General features: G+C 42.1%; 1 protein-coding gene across 18 annotated transcripts in view; it reads left to right on the forward strand.

The window, feature by feature from the left end:
• NIN (ninein) overlaps nucleotides 1-23,414 on the forward strand; it is a 106,469-nt gene that overhangs the window by 30,564 nt on the left and 52,491 nt on the right. For 10 of the 18 annotated variants that reach the window (XR_014261121.1, XM_082452000.1, XM_082451999.1 and 7 more), the window contains exons 6-8: nucleotides 123-206; nucleotides 1,885-2,054; nucleotides 21,985-22,024. Coding sequence is in view for 17 of the 18 variants with exons in the window: in XM_082452000.1 (XP_082308126.1) it covers nucleotides 123-206; nucleotides 1,885-2,054; nucleotides 21,985-22,024 (294 nt within the window). In the remaining variant the exon portion in view is untranslated. The remainder of the gene's footprint in view (nucleotides 1-122; nucleotides 207-1,884; nucleotides 2,055-21,984; nucleotides 22,025-23,414) is intronic. The other 8 variants (XM_082452004.1, XM_082452007.1, XM_082452006.1 and 5 more) reach the window with 1 other exon arrangement.

Here is a 23,414-nt window from a genome sequence, read left to right on the forward strand (position 1 = left end):
ACAGAACACATATTATGTTCTCCAGAGAGACAGTATGTCCATGTGGGTGGTAAGAACTGAAATCAAAGCATTGCCAGTCTTATATTTTAATGGAATATTTTGTTCTCCTAATTCTGTTCAAGGTGCTAAAAAAAAGTGTGTCTCTAAGCTGACATTTCTAATGAGTGAAGTATTTTATTGCTCTAAAGCTACCATTGTAGAGAAAGGTTAGTATGTGGTGGTGGTGATGGTGGTGATGGTGGTGGTGGTGATGGTGGTGGTGATGTTGGTGGTGGTGGTGGTGGTGATGGTGGTGGTGGTGATGGTGGTGGTGGTGGTGGTGGTGATGATGGTGGTGGTGGTGATGGTGGTGATGGTGGTGGTGGTGGTGGTGGTGATGGTGGTGGTGGTGATGGTGGTGGTGGTGGTGATGGTGGTGGTGCTGGGGGTGGTGGTGATGGTGGTGGTGGTGGTGGTGATGGTGGTGATGGTGCTGGTGGTGGTGGTGGTGATGGTGGTGGTGGTGGTGATGGTGGTGCTGGTGCTGGTGCTGGTGATGGTGGTGATGGTGGTGGTGGTGATGGTGGTGGTGGTGGTGGTGATGATGGTGGTGGTGGTGGTGATGGTGGTGGTGGTGCTGGGGGTGGTGGTGATGGTGGTGGTGGTGGTGGTGGTGGTGATGATGGTGCTGGTGATGGTGGTGCTGGTGGTGGTGGTGATGATGGTGGTGGTGGTGGTGATGATGGTGGTGGTGGTGGTGGTGGTGGTGCTGGGGGTGGTGGTGATGGTGGTGGTGGTGGTGGTGATGGTGGTGATGGTGGTGGTGGTGAAGATGGTGATGGTGGTGGTGGTGCTGGTGATGGTGGTGATGGTGCTGGTGATGGTGGTGATGGTGGTGGTGATGATGGTGGTGGTGGTGGTGGTGATGATGGTGTTGGTGGTGGTGATGGTGGTGATGATGATGGTGGTGGTGGTGGTGGTGATGATGGTGGTGGTGATGGTGGTGGTGGTGGTGGTGATGGTGGTGATGTTGGTGGTGGTGGTGGTGGTGGTGGTGATGGTGGTGATGCTGGTGGTGGTGGTGTTGGTAGTGATGATGGTGGTGGTGGTGGTGAAGGCTGAACCTGAGACATGTTCTGCTGAATGCTGAAGTCCTTCAGGGTCAAGAGATGACTTTCCCCTTATGCACATTCCTTTTATTTTGTACAACACGAAGCTCATGAAGAGAAAAGAACATAATATATTATTTTCTTAATGCAGTTTTGCATTTGCTATTCTATTCCACAGCTTTTAATTTTATAATGAGATCTTGATGACAAGTTTCATATGAGCAGTGAGCTCTCATTAATTGATTAGGATCCACTGTGTCAGTTTCTTTGTTCTGTCTTCCTGCTTGTCTGATGGATCAGAAAGTGGGATGGTTAACAAAGGACTCACTAAGGTACTAGAGGGGTGTGTTCCAGACTAATTGGTGTGAATGCTAACTTTACAGTGCTGATAAGGTGTTCTTTTTATCACCATTTTCCAACGTGTCTCTGGTAGTATGATCCCTCCCTCTCCTGTTCCCTCTGTCTGCAAAACAGAGCTTAATAAACAGAAGAACAAATATGACCGCTTGCTTTGCCCTGATCTTAATTCCCTACTTTTATACAAATCCCTCACTGGTGGCTCCTCATTTCTCCCACCGTATGCTGAGATATACTCGGGGTGCTATAAATCATTCGGAATTAGAAGCTGTGCTCTGCATCTGACCTACTGGCTCATATACGCCCACGTCCACTGCAACTGGCAAACGGTGGTGGTTTATTTTGGGGCTGGTATAAGAGGCTGTGTCCGAAGGCTGTGTGTCAGATAGGGGCTGAGATTGTCATGTAATGTGGCCTCAACTCTTGTCTCCTTGCCCAGACTGCACTCTCGAAGCTCAGCCCAAATATGTTAGAGGTGGGAAGCGTTACGGACGAAGGTCCTTACCTGAGTTTCAAGGATCCGTGGAGGAATTTGCGGAGGTGACAGTGATTGAGCCACTCGATGAAGAAGCAAGGCCTTCACACATCCCAGCCAGCGACCGCAGTGAGGTAAGAAATTGGACAGGCGTATCCTTCTGGATCACAGGTGTGGATACCCGTGGATAGCCACATCACAGTAGTGCAGAGACAGGAGAACTGAGGGGTTTATGGCTTTTCTCAGCCATTTTTTCAACTACTTGCTAATCTTATTACTTGCCTTTTGGATATATGTGACTACTTTTTCTATTGTTTATATGTTTCATCTCTGTTTCAACTTTTGGAGAGCTGACCTTTCTGTGCATGCTTTATGTTTATACATTTTTGAATTCAGTTATTTTTATACTATCTGAGGTCTGCCCCTTGTAGCTCTTCTTGGGAATATCTCTCTCCTCCACAGAACTGTTATTTTTAGTTATGTAAAAAAGCTAACCAACTCCTTCCCCCCAAACTATAAGACAGCCGCCGTGACAGGTAAGAAATGAAAGCAGTGTGTTTAGGCATTTCAGGAGCCAGCATCTTATCTTTTGTGGTGGGGTAAAGCAGCTTTGCAACTTCATCCTTGTCCCAGGGCTCAGCAGTTACCAGGGTTCTTAGTGGTTCTGTCCCACCTGGCATGTCCCACCTGGCATGTCCCAGCAGTCAGAGATTACCCTGCCTCCCTCATCTCCCTTCTTTCCATTTGACACGGTGCTATAATCTACCAATAAAGGAGAAGCAGTGACATTTTCTTGTTTCTTTCTTTGCAGCTCATTTAGCAGCATACCATTTATAGAACATGATTGAAAGTGCCATGCTGAGCAAGCTCTAAATATTTCTTGTAAATCCCAGCTCAGACTGGGGATGCAGATATTTCAGATGCTCATATAAGCTGGGAAAGAGACAAAGTGCCTCAAGTTTCTTAAAGTAGTCTGTAGATCGTAGGTTGATGGGGGGGATGAGTGTTTGTTGCTGTCTCAAGTCCATGTTCAGCTTGCTGAAATCTACAAGAAGCTTGCTCCAATAATGTCCCCAGCAGTCAGACATCCGGCATCTTCACAAACCCAAAGGTACCCACAAACCCCACAAACTCAAAGGTAACTGGAAAGAGCTCAGGTATTGAGCAAAAATGAAAACAACCACAAGTACTACAATTTAGAAGACACGTGACTGGTCTGCTGATCAGATCACCTTTTTTTAAAATCAAGTGATACCTATGCTCACAATAGAAGTGAAGGAGCACTGGTAGCAAAGTGAGCGAGAAGAGAGGAAGAAAAGCAGCTAGAGGGGATGAGGGAGATAGAAACCACAAAGATGGTGTGAGTAGTGCGGGTGAGAAGTGACAGCTGAAAACAGAAAGACCATGAGAAGCAAGAAGGAAAACATCGCCTAGAACATCACAGCACTGGGGACCAGTGGGTCTGGGGCAGAGGCTACTTCCCATCTTGGTTCAGTCGGTTTTAGACCCTCTCTTGGGTCCCTTTGAGAATTTAGATAGGGCCCTTTCCCCAGTAAAACACATAGACTCACATGCACAAAAGTGTTATATGTACTATTTCAGGGAGGCAAGTAATTTGCATACTTCAGTTATTGCAGTGTTCATAATATCTTGCTATCAGGAAGGGTATCATTTTATAACATTAAATCTGTTTCATAACCCTAAATAGTGTGGAATGTATCTGAGACATTTCTCTGTGAAAAAATGGTTAAAATAGGTCTCAACACTTTACAGGGGAAGCTTTTCTTATATAGAAAACACCTTTAAGTCTAGTATCTCCTTTCTCCAACTGTTTTCAATACCTGAGGCACTGTTACTTGGTGCTAACAAATTAAATGGTTGCTTGTTTTTTTGAGAAGAGAGTTTCTAGTTACCACCTGGGGATACTCAGAAATGTTCTTGGGCAGACCTGAGTTTGTTGCTGGCAGGATATTTCTTATATCCTTATTTAATCTTATTTACTGATTTCCAGGGAGATTTACTGTTTAAAAAGTGAGGCTTTGGTTTTATGTGTAAATAAAATGAAGGGTTGAGGCCTGAGTCTGGGCAAAATCTTGCTGCTTTTGTCTTAGTGAAAGGGTATGTTGGGAGAATTATTTCACCCGCAATGAACTTCAGCTTCCCTAACTCCTCCAGAAACCTCTTAGGTGTGACCTTTTGACGGTATACATAGACGCTTTAGTGTAATGACCCACCATCAATAGAGAGCAAATAGAGTGCTGTAGAGAGTCATTTATCTCTGTGTATGCTCTCCCCAAGGACTCTACTGACTTGACTTTGAGAGTCTGTTATACCCCAACCAGAAAGCCTATAGTAGAATCAGATAACACGTTTTTACCTCCTCCCTTTTTTTTTTTTTTTAATTAATTTAATTTAATTTATTTATTTTTGGCTGCGTTGGGTCTTCATTGCTGTGGGCTCTCTCTAGTTGTGGTGAGGGGGGGCTACTCTTCACTGCGGTGCGCGGGCTTCTCTTTGCAGTGGCTTCTCTTGTTCTGGAGCACGGGCTCTAGGCGCGTGGGCTTCAGTAGTTGTGGCAGGCGGGCTCAGTAGTTGTGGCGCACGGGCTTAGTTGCTCCGCGGCATGTGGGATCTTCCCGGACCAGGGCTTGAACCCGTGTCCCTTGCATTGCCAGGCGGATTCTTAACCACTGTGCCACCAGGGAAGCCCCTCCCTTTTTTTTTTAATTGCTGAAAGTGGACTCAAACCAAAGTTCATCCAGCTACTTTCTTGCCTAAAAATGAAGTGTTTTGCGAGCTGAATGGAGCCTGTCAGTTTTCAAGTTGATTCATCACTTTACAAAGTTAATAGAATCATGTGTGATGTCTTTGATGTCCCTCTGGGCAGTAAGAAGGGCCAGCCCCAGCTTCATGCAGTAACCATGGCCATGGGTCACATGCGCTGCCCTCATGGGCTGTGGCATAGTTTCTTCAGCGTCGGTCTTGTTGCATCCTGTTGTGTCAAGATAGCGCTCCTGTTTCCTGGCCAGTTTTTGCAGTAGCCTCAGCAGTTGAGGGCCACTCAGTTGGCCAACACAGTTCACGCTCTGGGCAGCATGGCCTTGCTCTAGAAACCCTCCTCCCTTCTACAGAAGCTGTCTAGGGCTCAGCAGAGTGCCAGGTCATCTTCCCTATTCTAGAGTGGCCCTCAGGTGGGGAAGATGAGGAGAGCAAGATTCTCAATGAACTGTGGGATTGATTTATTCTTAACTTACAAGGAGTTCAGAACCTGTCAGGAGTTCTTTATTGTACTTCTGGCTTTTTTTCTCCCTTTTGGTTGCTTCAGGCCCATTTGTCTCCTGCCCGTGGGTGTTAAAAATGTCTTCCTTGGGTGTGTCGTACCTCATCTCAGTGCAGCTGGGCAGTATTGAAGGTGGGAGGGGGCTGGGTCTCCCTTGACATGGATATTTCATGAGGAGTAGTGAGATGGGGAGCTGGAGACGAGCCTTCTAGGTTTGACTGTGGGTTTCTTTTGACTCCTGGGTCCTGGCTCAGGGGTTCCTAGCTTGCCCTTAGATTGCAGTTTCTCCTGTCCTCAGACAGGCCTCATTTTTCCTGAAGACCAAAGGACCTGAGTCTGTTGTCAGAAGTTCTATGGAGGAGAAGTCTGGCTGTTGCTACCCAACAGGAGACTAATTTCAGCCCTAAGATGAATCAAGTAATTATCTCATTTATCTGAGGACTTGGGAGGGGTGCAGTGCAATGGAATGGTGTCACAAGCCACCTATAAAAGCTGTCCTCAGGGTGGCTCGCTTCCTTCTAGGAACTCATCCTGTAGGGATATGTGAGCAGACAGTCATCTGAAGGGATAAAAGAGTAATCCCTTCCCTGCTTCCCTCTGGGGTTGTGCAAGAGTTGGGGAATTGCTAAGAGTGGACATTTCATTCCTAGGCTCCTGGGCTAGTGGTTCACAGTGTTCTTTATGCATCCTTGTTTGGAAGGCCTTCTCCCACATGTACAACAAATTTTTATTTATTTATTTATTTATTTATTTTTTATTTTGGGCTGTGTTGGGCCTTTGTTGCTGTGCACGGGCTTTGTCTAGTTGCGGCGAGCAGGGGCTACTCTTCGTTGTGGTGCGCGGGCTCTAGGCTCGCGGGCTTCAGTAGTTGTGGCACGCGGGCTCAGTAGTTGTGGCTTGCGAGCTCTAGAGCGCAGGCTCAGTAGTTGTGGCACACGGGCTTAGTTGCTTCGCAGCATGTGGGATCTTCCCAGACCAGGGCTCGAACCTGTGTCCCCTGCATTGGCAGGCAGATTCTTAGCCACTGTGCCACCAGGGAAGCCCATGTACAACAAATTTAAAGGTAATTCTCAGTAGTCATGATTCTCTGTAGTCTACTTATAACTCCACCTTTTCCCTCTCATCCAAGAAAACAGAAATGCAGGCAAGTAAGAGTGATGCTATTGTAGAGATTGCTTTCAAGCACCTAAATTTTTTAACGTAAGTTCCATGCGAAGATCCAGGCTTCTTTAGTTACAGCGATTTGGAACTCCCCCCATGACCATTCATGGTGCACCACTGTGCTGCCTTGGGTGAGAACCCATGTTGTGACTGCGGGATCACAAGTGCTTCACACTTTGGCCTCATCCCCTGAATAGAATATATAAGTATTAACCTTGTTACGAGGTTGTGTTCGACTTTTGTTTCAGTCCACGTGTTAAAGCCCTAACATAAATTGTAAACATTTTAATCATCTCCACCCTCCCCTCCCCCCAGCTTTATTCAGGCAATTTGATTCTTTCCTGATGAAACAGAACATATCTAACCTAACTATTAAGTGTGTCTCCCCAACCAAGTTTACTTTACAAGGCCATAAAGCCTTTGCACAGGGAAAGACCACTGTAATCTTGCTAAATTTTCAGCAGTAAAATGTGTGTTTCAGAATTTCATTTAGAAAAACCCTGAAGCAAAATGTGCTAGTTCACAAGTGACAGGTGGGTTCCACTGTCCAGCTGAAATGTGCATTCACCTTCCAGTTTAGTGTGTTTACCTGGCAAATGGATCCCTTGGGAGTCTGACCTCTCATCTGGGGTGGTATTGAAAGGAAAGTGGTGATTTTTCTGTTTGTGGGATCATTTTCACTCAAGGCAATTCAGTTGGACATTCTATTCTGAATTAATCCAGACTAACAAAGGGCACATTCTTGAGTTTTTAGATTCTGAAGAGTATATATTCCCGCCCCCCATATATACATATATGCAGTGGCTACTGAACTGACCTTGAATTTTATAAGGGTTTCTTCTAAGGGTAGCTGGAAGTTGGGGAGAAAAACAAAACTAATTCTTGGTTTTATTCTGTATTACTCAGACGTGGTAGGAAAGGTTGACAATGAATACAATTGGGGCAGGGCCACTTTGCTTTCTGCCCTTGTTCAAAACAGGGGACACCTTGTTAACTGTTTTCCTCCACAGGGAATAAATTGGGCCTAGTAAGATTCTTATCAAGAGCCAGAGGCTTTATTTAAACAATGATTTCTTCAACTGTAGACAATAGTAGTGTAAGCCAAAACCGTGCAGTTTAAGTGAGGACCTGAGAGAAAAGTTAAAGCCAATTGCTTCATTCAGCGGAGAATGGACAAGCAAATCAAGCCCTTGTGTCGGACTGTGAGGGTAGGAGGATGAGTGGTCGTTATTTAAAAACAAAAACAGAAACACAAAGAACCCCCAAACTGATTTTACTACCCTCCATAAAATCAATCTTCTTCCAGAAGTGTGAAACTGACTTGTGTCCCCCTTATGTTCATTTTCATATATGCATAACTTTGCGGTTGAACTTCATAAATTATTCATTTACATTGTATAGAGTAAATATTTAATTCTGGAGCAAACTTCTTAATGACTGAGAGAAGTTTTTCTAAGAGCTTTTGTAGTTGAAATGCACCTATTTTCCAATTACTCGCCCGTTACATTTTTTGTTCTAGTCTTTGACAAAGTAAGCAATTTCATTACTGATGCCATTCGTTTCCATCAAATAATATGACATCATCAGGATACGTTTTTTATTAATGGAATTCCAGTGTTTCCCTTTATATTTCTTGAGTATTATTAGATCATCTTCGGCTATTCTCAGAGATGAAACACTCATTCAAGATGCAACTATAAATCACTTGAAAGTGATATAAAGAAGCCCCTTCAAAGCTAATGAGATGTTTTCATTCTAACACAGATTCAGCTTTCAGACTTTCAGGCTTTGCTGTTCTGGTAAGTCCTCCTGACTTGATCCCAGAGGAAATTCCCTTGGAGTCTAGCCCTCATTCTCACCTCCTTGCAGGTCAACAATTTCTAATATTTATTTTCTAACTAGAAAATAAAATAGACAACACATCAAAAATTAACAAGTTAATTTTAATGATAATAGTAACATTTTCCAACTATACCATTAAGTATTTTTCAAATAGGAGAGCAGTATTCACTATCTGTTGAGAGCAACTCTGATAAGCAGGATACCACAAGCAGATGTATGAAAGAATCCCTTTCCTTTAAGGACTTTAAAATCCAGTGAAACAAAACCAGTCCCCAACCTTGGTAGAAGAGGCTTAAGGCTCGGATTCCTTTAAATTCAGCATTTCTTCACACTGGCAGTACTGAAGGCTGTTTGGCACTGTAGCAGGACTCATCTAAATGTGTGTGCATTTAAAAATCATACATTAATTCTTGTTATCCTCAACACTTACTTGTAGCTTTTAACTGCTTTTAAAGATAAAGGAACTGATTTGCATTCTAGTCATGACAGCCCTGCAACGGAGCAGCTTGTTCCTGGGTTCAGAATAGAGAGATTGGGAGCGGGGCTGTCAGGCCCCCTTTCATCGCCCCTTTGCCTTCCTTCAGATGCGGGAGAGGTGGAGATGAAGTCCTAAGAAGCATGTCCCTGCAGGAACAGTAGCCAGCCTTGCTGGGTGCACTTAGCTTCCAGTACCTGCCCAGAGCACGGGCTTTATCAGTATTTAGGATTGTTAGTTAAATATGCGATAGATGCTGTGTTTTCAGAAGTCCTAAGGTTTCCATCATAAGTATCTCCTAAACTGATCCTGTTTTTCTGCAGAGACTTCCTGTGCTTACTTAAGTGTGCTGCTCTTGTAAAGTGGACACTACGGCTCAGTGTGCTGGGGGAGCTTTTTTGCTTTAATAAATTTCTTTTCTCTTCTCTTTGGGCTTGCAAGACTTTCCCTTTTCCAAAAAACAAAAAAAAATCTGCTTAAGGCTGCTGAGATCAGTTCAGCAACCTCTGCTGGGAAAGAATAGCCCCGTGTGTGCCCCCCGTAATCGCTTTAATTAGCCGAACATTCTGAGGGGCACAGAGGTCTGCGCCGGAGCAGATGGCTGGTGGGTCTGCGGCTGGGCCCTTGTGGGCAGGGGCTGCACCAGACCCGCAGGCTGCAGATGCTGGCCCGGCCTCGGGGCTGGAAGCCCCGGGATCCAAGAGGCTTGGGCTATCTGTTCCGCCGTCCAGCGAAGCAGGTGTCCCTCCAAAGAAAGCATTCCTGAAAGCAGTGCAGCCCACAGGTGCAGGGCACCCTCGTCCAGCTGTAGGGCAGCCCGAGAGCTGACCACAGTGGCCAGCGTGACTGAGACACACAGCCCGCGGCGGGGGGCTGTGGGACTCCCTTTGTCTGCCTACCTGGCGGTGCAGGGCACTTCTTTCTGCAGCAGCCATTTTAGGACCGGGCAACCTCTGACCGTCTCCCCTCTGTCCGCTCTCACGGGGCCTGTTGGCCAGCACACATGGCATGGTGGGCCCTGCCAGATGTGGCCACCCAGGGGACACTGTCCACAGCGCAGAGGGCCCCGGGGGAGGCCCTGCTCCTACGTTGAATCAAAAGTTGATTGCTAAAAAAAAAAAAAAAAAAAGTTGATTGCTTCATCACAACTAACACACTCAAAGCTGGAGTTTCTAGAGTTTCTTCTGGGTTTGTTCTTAAAGCTGACACTGGTCTGTCTGCTGTTTCTTTCCTCTGCCCTTGTCCTAGTGTTGAACACCCAGGTAGTAGGAATAGTAATTATAAAATTTATTTGCTTAAGAGACAGCACTTAATTTGCAGCAGGCACTGTTTCAAGTGCTTTCCAAATACTAGCACACCCTCGTAGGTAGGTATTATTCACTTACCCCTGAGGAAACTGAGGCACACAGGGATTAAGTAACTTGCCCAAGCTTGCACAGCCAGTAAGTGAAGAGTCCGGCTCTGGAGTCTAAACCCTTAACCACTTCATTGTTCTGGCTGAAATAATAACAAGAGCTAACATTTCCTAAGAGCCAGGCATATGCCTCCGTGTCCCTATCAGGTGGGTCACTCCCACTTTGCAGATGAAGTAAGGTATCGAGGGGTCACACAAAGTGGCAGGGCCAGACTTAACCCCGGCAGTCTCCCCCGGCTACCATTTTGCCTCCAGAGTCAGGAATTGCTGAATGATTTTTTAAAATGTATTACTATCCATTCTTTCTCCAGTGAGAGGCTACATAAGATTTCAAAGGAAGAAGTTGAAAATCCTTTTTTATGACTAGTATGGAGAACACATCCCAGCTATTGCCACCCCCTTCCTCTCCCACTTTTCCAGAGATGCTCGTGATTACCTCCCTTCCAGTACTCACGGCTGATCTGTGTCTAGAGGCCACCTGCCAGGCTTTCACTGTGCTCGGTAAACCGTCAGCAATTAAAAGACCTTGTTCCAGAGTGATGCCTCCTTTTATTGGTGGTGTTCCAGTAGCCGAATGATCAAATCCCCCCCAACCTTCTAACCTGCCTTCCCTTCCCTCTCCCCCTGCTTTTTAATTGGAACTACTGGCCCCAGGCAGTGAGAATGAAGATAAAAGAGCTGTGAGTGAATTGAATCTGCTCCCACCCAACCCCCCACCCCACCGAAAAAGCAATTTAATAACAAACATTCAGCCACCCATGTGCTTACCTCTTCTTAAAGGAATAGGCCCTTGGGGGAGACGGGGGAAGAAGCATAGCAAAACATCTGGGTGGCAAACTCAATCTCCAGTTAAAGTGGTCTTGGAATGAAAATGTAGCCCTTAGCATAAGCTTGCTTCTCCTTCTAGCAGGGCTGGTCTTAGCTGGATCTAGGCTTCTTACACAGGGCCATGGAGAAATGCTTGGGAAATCGTTACCCTTGGAGATGTTAAAATAAGTTATCCCTTACCTTGCCACTACTTGCCCTAAGAGTTCGTGTGAAATCACTTAAGCTGCTGTACCTGACGCCATTGGGTTAGGCTGTCTGAAGAATGCCTCTTTGGATGGCTGTGGTCACAGCCCCCAAGGCAGGTCTCAGACGACTGTCCTTGATCTTCCCACACTCTGCTAAGTTTAGGAGGCATTGGCACAGAGCAGCTTTCACCCTCCTGAAAGTGCCTGGACCTCCCACCAAGCGTGGTCTCTCCATAACAGGTCACAGTACAGGAGGACATGGCTGACTAGCAGAGTGGTACATACAAGGGGACAGAAGTTTCCCTTTCTCCCCACCCCCAGGTCACAGGGAATTCATTTAGTGAGAATTCAGGGGCAGGCTGGCAAAAGAAATAGTGAAATTGTACCTATTTATATGGTATAAACAACATTTATAACAGTAAAGGAAATAAAATGGTTTCCCATATTCCCTCAACCAAGTATATATATATATATATATTTATTGTCTCTGTTTCCTTCCAGTCTTTGTGTAATTGTATGAATGTTTTTTTCCAATGGTAATCATAGTGTTGATGACATTTTTGTTGTGGTCTTTCATTTAACATTTCATGTTTTTCATGCTCCTACATTGTTTTATAATTACACTTTTATCGACTACATTATGATGTATCATTATACTTTATGCCCCACTGTTGAATATTTAAATTGTTTTCAGTACTTTTACAAAAAGTGCTAAATGTACATATTTACATATATACTTTTTTTCTTTCTTTGATTTTATTGCCATCAGAAATCATATGAAACTGGATCAAACAGCATGAACATTTTCATGACTTTTGATACATAAAGCCATTTTCTTTACTAAAAGGGTAATAACCATTTACATTGTTACCAGTAACATAAACAGGCCTATTTTAACTCATAACCTTGTTGGTAATAGGAGTTATATTCTTAAATACTTTGCTAATTTAATGGGAACAAAAAGATTCCTTGGTTTTAATTTATACTTCTTTGATTGCTGTTGAAATGAACCGTTCCCCATATCTGTTTGTGTTGCCTCTTATGTGAATTGTCTGTTTGTATTCTTTGCATATCTGCTGGAGACTTGGCACTTTTCTTACAAATTTATATAAATAACTGGTACTCCCCAGGGTCACTCAAATTAATGCTTTAAGTTTGAACATGGTAATGAAAAAAACCTGCAAATATAAACTTAATATATACTACACAAACATGTGTCCAAGAAAAATAATATCAAATTTTATAGTGCTTATTAGGTGCCAGGCACAATTCTAAGCATTTTGCCCAGCTCTGTGAAATATGTACTACTTTATTCCCATTTTATAGATGGAGAAACTGAGGCAAAAGAGGTTAAGAAACTTATTCAAGCTTAACCCAGTAAGTAAACCAGGATTCAGAGCCAGGCAGTCTGGCTTCCACCCTCGATCTCTTACTAGTTAGAGGTGAGAATCAGGGTAAGAGGGCAGCCGGGAAGAGTGGATCAGATAAGGCACCCAGTTGCATAGACTCATGAGATGTTGGAAACAGTATATTGGAGCCTCTTGCTCCTTTGAACTAATTAATTGCTCACTAGTTTCAAATGAATCAAGAAGTAAGTGAGCAAATGTAAGAAATAAACTTTTCTGTAGCAAGATACATACCTTGTTGCTTTCTTACCAAGGATTTTTTGAAGGTATGTGTTTGCATTTTTCCAGCTGTGTATCCCAGCAGGGGCTTGTCCAGTGGTACATATTCTCCTGCCATTTCTCATGTCAGCTTGTGCTGTTAAAAATCATCCCCTACTAGTAATTTGGTAGGTTTTATTTTGATGGTTCTTAGATGATAGAAACCTATTTTTTTTGTTTTTTTTTAAATTTTATTATTATTTTTTAATTGAAGTTTAGTTGACTTACAATGCTGCGCCGATCTCTGCTGTACAGCAAAGTGACTCAGTTATACACATACATTCTTTTTTTTAATATTCTTTTCCATTATGGTTTATCACAGGATATTAAATATAGTTCCCTGTGTTATACAGTAGGACCTTGTGGTTTATCCATCCTATATATAATAGTTTACATCTGCTAATCCCAAACTCCCAGTCCTTCCCTCCCCCTTTTTTATGGCTGAGTAGTATTCCATTGTGTATATGTACCACATCTTCTTTATCCATTCATCTGTCAATGGACATTTTGGTTGTTTTCATGTTTTGGCTATTGTGAATAGTGCTGCTATGAACATAAGGGTGCATGTACCTTTTTGAATTATAGTTTTGTCTGGGTATATGCCCAGGAGTGGGATTGCTGGATCATATACTAATTCTATTTTTAGTTTTCTGAGGAACCTCCACACTGTTTTCCATAGTGGCTGCACCAGCTTACATTCCCACCAATAGTGTAGGAGCGTTCTCTTTTCTCCACACTCTCTCTAGCATTTGTTATGTGTAGACTTTTTAATGATGGCCATTCTGACTGGTGTGAGGTGGTCATTGTAGTTTTGATTTCCATTTCTCTAATAATTAGTGATGGTGTGCATCTTTTCAAGTGCCTACTGGCCATCTGCAGGTCTTCTTTGGAGAAATGGCTACTAAGGTCTTCGGCCCATTTTTCAATTGGGTTGTTTTTCTGTTGTTGAGTTGTATGAGCTATTTGTATATCTTGGCGATTAAGCCCTTCTCTGTTGCATCATTTGCAAATATTTTCGCTCATTTCATAGGTTGTCTTTTCGTTTTTGTTTTCGTTGTTGTTGTTTTTATGGTTTCCTTTGCTGTGCAAACGCCTGTAAGTTTGATTAGGTCCCATTTGTTTATTTTTGTTTTCATTTCTATTGCTCTGGGAGACTGACCTAAGAAAACATTGGTACAATTTATGTCAGAGAATATTTTGTCTATGCTCTCTTCTAAGAGTTTTATGGTGTCATGTTTTATGTTTAACTCTTTAAGCCATTTTGAGTTTATTTTTGTGGATGGTTTGAGGGTGTGTTCTAACTTCATTGATTTACATGTAGCTGTCCAACTTTCCCAGCACCACTATTTTATTTGTGTTAGGTAGACTGAATGGATTTCATTTTAGGGTGTTTCCAACTTATATACTGAATACTGAATTTTCACCATTTTGGGTGCCAGAGTAGTACGAGCATTTCAATCATTTGCTCTGTTGGGTGAGGAAATAAATGTGGAGGGACAGACGGGCAGGATGTTTTTATTAGTGGAGCTTTATTGACTTAAAACTTTAAAAATAAAAACAGGAGGGGACCTTCAAGATGGTGGAGGAGTAAGACATGGAGATCACCTTCCTTCCCACAGACACATCAAAAATACATCTACATGTGGAACAATTCCTACAGAACACCTACTGAATGCTGGCAGAAGACCTCAGACTTCCCCAAAGGCAGGAAACTCCCCACATACCTGGCCACATGGCTGACAGGGTCTTGGTGCTCTGGCTCGGTGTCAGGCTGGAGCCTTGGAGGTGGGAGAGCCGAGTTCAGGACATTGGTCCACCAGAGACCTCCCGGCCCCATGTAATATCAAACAGCAAAAGCTCTCACAGAGATCTCCATCTCAACGCTAAGACCCAGCTCCACACAACAACCAGCAAGCTACAGTGCTGGACACCCTATGCCAAACAATAGCAACACAGGAACACAGCCCCACTCATTAGCAGAGAGGCTGCCTAAAATCATAATAAATTCACAGACACCCCGAAACACACCACTGGAGGCGGTCCTGCCCACCAGAAATACAAGATCCTGTCTCATCCACCAGGACACAGGCATCAGTCCCCTCCACAAGAAAGCCTACACAACCCACTGAACCAACCTTACCCACTGGGGGCAGACGCCAAAAACAACGGGAACGATGAACCTGCAGCCTGTGAAAAGGAGACCCCAAACACAGTAAGTTAAGCAAAATGAGAAGACAGAGAAATACACACCAGATGAAGGAGCAGGGTAAGAACCCACCAGACCAAACAAATGAAGAGGAAATAGGCAGCCTACCTGAAAAAGAATTCAGAGTACTGATAGTAAAGATGATCCAAAATCTTGGAAATAGAATGAACAAAATACAAGAAACGTTTAACAAGGACCTAGAAGAACTAAAGTGCAAACAAACGATGAACAACACAATAAATGAAATTTAAAATTCTCTGGGAGGAATCAATAGCAGAATAACTGAGGCAGAAGAATGGATAAGTGACCTAGAAGATAAAATAGTGGAAAAAACTACTGCAGAGCAGAATAAAGAAAAAAGAATGAAAAGAATTGACGACAGTCTCAGAGACCTCTGGGACAACCTTAAACGTACCAACATTCGAATTATAGGGGTCCCAGAAGAAGAAGAGGAAAAAAAAGGGATTGAGAAAGTATTTGAAGAGATTATAGTTGAAAACTTCCCTAATATGGGAAAGGAAATAGCCAATCAAGTCCAGGAAGCACAGAGAGTCCCATACAGGATAAATCCAAGGATAAACATGCCAAGACACATATTAATCAAACTATCAAAAATTAAATACAAAGGAAAAATATTAAAAGCAGCAAAGGTAAAGCAACAAATAACATAAAAGGGAATCCCCATAAGGTTAACAGCTGATCTTTCAGCAGAAACTCTGCAAGCCAGAAAGGCGTGGCAGGACATATTTAAAGTGATGAAAGGGAAAAATCTGCAACCAAGATTACTCTACCCAGCAAGGATCTCATTCAGATTCAACGGAGAAATTAAAACCTTTACAGACAAGCAAAAGCTAAGAGAACTCAGCACCACGAAACCAGCTTTACAACAAATGCTAAAGGAACTTCTCTAGGCAGGAAACACAAGAGAAGGAAAAGACCTACAATAACAAACCCAAAACAATTAAGAAAATGGTAATAGAAACATACATATCAATAACTACCTTAAATGTAAATGGATTAAATGCTTCAACCAAAAGACATAGACTGGCTGAATGGATACAAAAACAAGACCCGTATATATGCTGTCTACAAGAAACCCACTTCAGACCTAGGGACACATACAGACTGAAAGTGAGGGGATGGAAAAAGATATCCCATGCAAATGGAAATCAAGAGAAAGGTGGTGTAGCAATTCTCATATCACAGAAAATAGACTTTAAAATAAAGATTATTACAGGAGACAAAGAAGGACACTACATAATGACCAAGGGATCAATCCAAGAAGAAGATATAACAATTGTAAATATTTATGCACCCAACATAGGACCACCACAATTTATAAGGCAAATGCTAACAGCCATAAAAGGGGAAATCGACAGTAACACAATCATAGTAGGGCACTTTAACACCCCACTTTCACCAATGGACAGATCATCCAAATTGAAAATAAATAAGGAAACACAAGCTTTAAATGACACATTAAACGAGATGGACTTAATTGATATTTATAGGACATTCCATCCGAAAACAACAGAATACACTTTCTTCTCAAGTGCTCATGGAACATTCTCCAGGATAGACCATATCTTGGGTCACAAATCAAGCCTTGGTAAATTTTAGAAAATTGAAATCGTATGAAGTATCTTTTCCAACCACAGCGCTATGAGACGAGCTACCGATTATGGGGAAAAAACTGTAAAAAATACAAACACATGGAAGCTAAACAATACGCTACTAAATAACCAAGAGATCACTGAAGAAATCAAAGAAGAAATAAAAAAATACCTAGAAACAAATGACAATGAAAACACGATGACCCAAAACCTATGGGATGCAGCAAAAGCAGTTCTAAGAGGGAAGTTTATAGCAATACAATTCTACCACAGGAAACAAGAAATGTCTCAAATAAACAACCTAACTTTAAACCTAAAGCAATTAGAGAAAGAAGAACCAAAAAACCCCCAAAGTTAGCAGAAGGAAAGAAATCATAAAGATCAGATCAGAAATAAATGAAAAAGAAACAAAAAAACAATAGCAAAGATCAATAAAACTAAAAGCTAGTTCTTTAAGAAGATAAACAAAATTGATAAACCATTAGCCAGACTCATCAAGAAAAAAAGGGAGAAGACTCAAACCAATACAATTAGGAATGAAAAAGGAGAAGTAACACCTGACACTGCAGAAACACAAAGGATCATGAGCGATTACTACAAGCAACTATATGCCAATAAATTGGACAACCTGGAAGAAATGGACAAATTCTTAGAAAAGCACAACCTTCCAAGACTGAACCAGGAAGAAATAGAAAATATAAACAGACCAATTACAAGCACTGAAATTGAAACTGTGATTAAAAATCTTCCAACAAACAAAAGTCCAGGACCAGATGGCTTCACAGGCGAATTCTATCAAACATTTACATAAGAGCTAACACCTATCCTTCTCAAACTCTTCCAAAATATAGCAGAGGGAGGAACACTCCCAAACTCATTCTATGAGGCCACCATCACCCTGATACCAAAACCAGACAAAGATGTCACAAAGAAAGAAAACTACAGGCCAATATCACTGATGAACATAGATGCAAAAATCCTCAACAAAATACTAGCAAACAGAATCCAACAGCACATTAAAAGGATCATACACCATGATCAAGTGGGGTTTATCCCAGGAATGCAAGGATTCTTCAGTATACGCAAATCAATCACTGTGATACACCATATTAACAAATTGAAGGAGAAAAACCATATAATCATCTCAATAGATGCAGATAAAGCTTTCGACAAAATTCAACACCCATTTATGATAAAAATACTCCAGAAAGTAGGCATAGAGGGAACTTACCTCAACATAATAAAGGCCATATATGACAAACCCACAGCCAACATTGTTCTCAGTGGTGAAAAACTGAAACCATTTCCTCTAAGATCAGGAACAAGACAAGGTTGCCCACTCTCACCACTATTATTCAACATAGTTTTGGAAGTTTTAGCCCCAGCAGTCAGAGAAGAAAAAGAAATAAAAGGAATCCAAATCGGAAAAGAAGAAGTAAAACTGTCACTGTTTGCAGATGACATGATAGTATACATAGAGAATCCTAAAGATGCTACCAGAAAACTACTAGAGCTAATCAATGAGTCTGGTAGAGTTGCAGGATACAAAATTAATGCACAGAAATCTCTTGTATTCCTATACACTAGTGATGAAAAATCTGAAAGAGAAATTAAGGAAACACTCCCATTTACCATTGCAACAAACAGAATAAAATACCTAGGAATAAACCTACCTAAGGAGACAAAAGACCTGTATGTGCAAAACTATAAGACACTGATGAAAGAAATTAAAGATGATACAAACAGATGGAGAGATATACTGTGTTCTTGGATTGGAAGAATCAATATTGTGAAAATGACTATACTACCCAAAGCAATCTACAGATTCATTGCAATCCCTATCAAACTACCAATGGCATTTTTCACAGAACTAGAACAAAAAATTGCACAATTTGTATGGAAACACAAAAGACCATGAATAGCCAAAGCAATCTTGAGAAAGAAAAACGGAGCTGGAGGAATCAGGCTCCCTCACTTCAGACTATACTACAAAGCTACAGTAATCAAGACAGTATGGTACTGGCAAAAAAACCAGAAATATAGATCAGTGGAACAGGATAGAAAGCCCAGAGATAAACCCACACACGTATGCTCACCTTATCTTTGATAAAGGAGGCAAGAATATACAATGGAGAAAAGACAGCCTCTTCTATAAGTGGTGCTGGGAAAACTGGACAGCTACATGTAAAAGAATGAAATTAGAACACTCCCTAACACCATATACAAAAAATAAACTCAAAATGGATTAAAGACCTAAATGTAAGGCCAGACACTATCAAACTCTTAGAGGAAAACATAGGCAGAACACTCTGTGACATAAATCACAGCAAGATCCTTTTTGACCCACCTCCTAGAGAAATTGAAATAAAAACAGAAATAAACAAATAGGACCTAATGAAACTTAAAAGCTTTTGCACAGCAAAGGAAACCATAAACAAGACGAAAAGACAACCCTCAGAATGGGAGAAAATATTTGCAAATGAAGCAACTGACAAAGGATTAATCTCCAAAATATACAAGCAGCTCATGCAGCTCAATATCAAAAAAACAAACAACCTAATCCGAAAATGGGCAGAAGACCTAAACAGACATTTCTCCAAAGAAGATATACAGATTGCCAACAAACACATGAAAGGATGCTCAACATCACTAATCATTAGAGAAATGCAAATCAAAACTACAATGAGATATCACCTCACACCGTTCAGAATGGCTATCATCAAAAAATCTACAAACAATAAATGCTGGAGAGGGTTTAGAGAAAAGGGAACCCTCTTGCACTGTTGGTGGGAATGTAAATTGGTACAGCCACTATGGAGAACAGTATGGAGGTTCCTTAAGAAACTTAAAATAGAACTACCATATGACCCAGCAATCCCACTACTGGGCATATACCCTGAGAAAACCATAATTCAAAAAAGTCATGTACCACAATGTTCATTGCAGCTCTATTTACAATAGCCAGGATATGGAAGCGACCTAAGTGTCCATCGACAGATGAATGGATAAAGAAGATGTGGCACATATATACAATGGAATATTACTCACCCATAAAAAGAAATGAAATGGAGTTATTTGTAGTGAGGTGGAAGGACCTAGAGTTTGTCATACAGAGTAAAGTGAGTCAGAGAAAAACAAATACTGTATGCTAACATGTATATATGGAATCTAAAAAATAAATGATTCTGAAGAACCTAGGGGCAGGACAGGAATACAGACGCAGATGTAGAGAATGGAGTTGAGGACACGGGGAGGCGGAATGGTAAGCTGGGACGAAGTGAGAGAGTGGCATCGACATATATACACTACCAAATGTAAAACAGATAGCTAGTGGGAAGCAGCCACATAGCACAGGGAGATCAGCTCCGTGCTTTGTGACCACCTAGAGGGGTGGGATAGGGAGGATGGGAGGGAGGCTCAAGAGGGAGGAGATATGGGGATATATGTATACGTATAGCTGATTGACTTTGTTATACAGCAGAAACTAACACACCATTGTAAAGCAATTATACTCCAATAAAGATGTTAAAAAATAAAAATAAAAAAAGTAAAAACTATTGAATTCTGGCCAGAAACAATAGTAAGAAAATCTAGAGTGCTATTTCCTCCATTGCTCCCTCCCCACCCTCACACCTCATCCATCCATCAGGGTTGAGATATGTCTTTATGTGGAAATGTAGCCTGATAAACTTGTAATCACAAACAAGTAAAAAAATCACACTGTGCCCCACTTCACCTTCCATAGACATACCATGTATATTAGTGACTTTCAGTTGTAATCTGAATGAGTTGTAGTGAGCTTATATATTTTGAATTATAGCCTTTTTAATGTCTCTCTGTGGCAAGAATAATTTATCTCAGTGCTGTCAGTTTGGGGTTTCAGCTTAGTGTGGCAAATTTTGGTGAACTCTTTGAATTGGTGGTATCTTCAGTATCTGAGTGAAATATGGAACTGTGAAATCCTGGTAGATAGTTGTCCTTCAGTTAAGAGGAGAGCAACAAAATAGATGTGCCTAGGTTGCCTGAAAGAACTTTAACTCATATCAACTTGAACAAGCTACTGAAATATTTAACCTAAGAATTTTAGGTTGCACACTGTCTGCCATGAGGAATCTAGGCTCTGGAGATGGGAGTTAATTAGGCTTATTTTCCTGTTGAGTTCATTACAGGATCTAAGAAATCAGTTCACCTTGTACAGTTCAGCCACCATGGAGAGTAGGCTGGTTATTTGTTATCAAAGGCAGCTTCATTCATAAAGTTGGATCTTTGCTGAGACAGCAGCAGGTTTTAAAAGGGGGATACACCTTTTCTCAACAGAGTTTCCTGCCTGAGATGGTTGTAGAACCTACCAACAGGAGTGATTAGGAAGCTTACTGATGAGGCCGGAGACCACTGTGGACCTACTCGTTGCCAATGGTTGGAAGCAGACCTGTGCATGCTTGCCTGTGGAGCATGGGCTGGATTTTGGTTCTGACCTGTGCCCTGGGCTGGGTGCTTTTGTGCAGTACACAAACTACAACTGTATGCTGTGACTTGGAAAAGACCCAGTAGTAACACAGCACGATAAGGGGACAAAATGATCTAGTTCAGATCAATTTCACTGCTTTTAACGTAGTAATTTACTGGTAACATACATTTTATTTAACTTGAGCTTTCTAGCCTACCTGCTTTGGGTTGCATCTCTATCTCCTCACTGTGCCAGAATCACACCAGGCTCACTCATTCTGGTCTCCACACATCGGCAAATAGTAACTGCTCCTTTCTTTCCACCTGGCTGTCTCCAGCTTATCCCTCAGGTCTCAGACCTTGCTTCTTGCAGGAAGTCTACCCTGAGCTCACAAGGCTGAAGGATACCCCAGTTAGGTACCCCTTCTTGAACTCCCCCATAATAGCACTTACTACACTACAATATTGTACTCTGTTTTCTTGTCTGCATGTCTTTGTCAGCATATAAACTTCTTGAGCAAGAAATATGCTTCTCCTGTTCATCGTTGTATTCCAAAGATGTAGCGTAATACCTCACACCCATTAAACATTTACTGAAGAACAAATTCATAAATGCATGCGTACAAACTCCTGTTAGTTGATGGATTCTGAATATTTGCTTCAGCCTGATTTTATTGGTTGTGATAGGTTTTGCTGTTGAGTAAGTGATGTCACCTCACAAGTGTGAAAGGCAAATCCTTGGTGTGATGCTGCAGAAGGCTGTGGCGTGTTTCTTAGGAGTCTCCTCTTAATTGGCTTGTTGACTGAGGAGAGCCAACCTGGATGAATGCACTGAAGGGTCCCCAATCATGTGACTCACTCAGATGATGATTTCAGAGCCAGAGAGTGACCGGGTCTTGGAAGAACAGAATTAGTTCTAAAACACACTAATCTTCTCTTGCCTCCTCTAGCATTGGAAGACGCAGCGCAGCGAGGAGTACGAAGCAGAAGGTAGGAATTGAGTGTGCGTGGGGCCTGCCTGGGAAGGAGGGGCTGCCATTCACAGGGCGCTCTCCACACCCCCTTCCTGCATCCCTTGCCTTCTTACTAACAACCTTGCCTGCTGGAGGCCAACTAAGAAATAACCTGAAGAACAACAGCAACAAAAAACTCATTCCCAGTTGATAGCTCATAGTTTTAAATCCTTGCATTTAGCATCATGCAAGATGTGGCAACTAAGATGTAGAATTTCACTTATGGGTTAATTACTCTCTTCCATAGACTTTCACATTAATCTATGAACCATCCAAAACTAAATAGTTACCTATTAAAATGTATCCCTTGACAGGGCTTCCCTGGTGGCGCAGTGGTTAAGAATCCGCCTGCCAGTGCAGGGGACACGGGTTCGAGCCCTGGTCCGGGAAGATCCCACATGGCGCGGAGCAACTAAGCCCGTGCGCCACGACTACTGAGCCTGCGCTCTAGAGCCCGTGCTCCGCAACAAGAGAAGCCACTGCAGTGAGAAGCCTGCGCACCACAACCAAGAGTAGACCCCGCTCGCCGCAACTAGAGAAAGCCCGCGCGCAGCAACGAAGATTCAACGCAGCCAAAAATAAATAAATAAATTTATATTTAAAAAAATGTATCCCTTGACAAGTTTCAGATGTATTTAAGACGGATCAAAACACGTTGATCTTCTGGCCAGCAGATGGCACTGTGGTTCAGCTGACGGAACCTCAGCTCACTTCACAGCCTACCCTGGATTAACTGTACTTAAGTGTAATTACACGTTCTCTAGGTCTCCAACCTGTAAAGACACAGCGGTGATGGGCTTAATGTCTTTGATAAATAGTAGGGGTAGCACTAAATGCTCTTCTCAACTCTCTAAGGTTCTTCCAGGCACACAATCTTGCCAGTAATTAGCTCATGTTTAAGTAATGACTTTACAGAATCTCTAATATGGAAGTAAATTTTAACTAGAAGTGAACTTTTAATAGAGGATAAATAAATTTTTATTTTTAAATAAGTAGTTTGATCCTTAAATCTTCAAATAGAACTTATCCTTAATATACCAATAATTAATAACTTGCCCTGGCAAACATTTATTCTTTCAAGTTGGATTGCTTATAGGTCAGAATATTCGTATGTGTAAAGATTTGGAAACAGGCTAATCTTGACTTTTATAATCATTTTATGATATTTATCATGAAATTATTTCCTTCTCAGTAAAAGCAGAGCTTAGACTAGAAAGAAAGTGGAGATAATAAAGTCTGGTAGCTATAGCTGAGGTAGGGCATATAAAGCTCCTTAGAATGGCTCTCAACCAGCCTTCTCTTCCGATCACACCAAAGCCTAAGCCTGTGCATATTTTCCTTTGGAATAAAATAAGCCTAGAACCTTG

Source organism: Balaenoptera physalus, assembly GCF_965194825.1.
Source record: "Balaenoptera physalus genome assembly, chromosome: 2".
Classification (NCBI taxonomy): domain Eukaryota; kingdom Metazoa; phylum Chordata; class Mammalia; order Artiodactyla; family Balaenopteridae; genus Balaenoptera; species Balaenoptera physalus.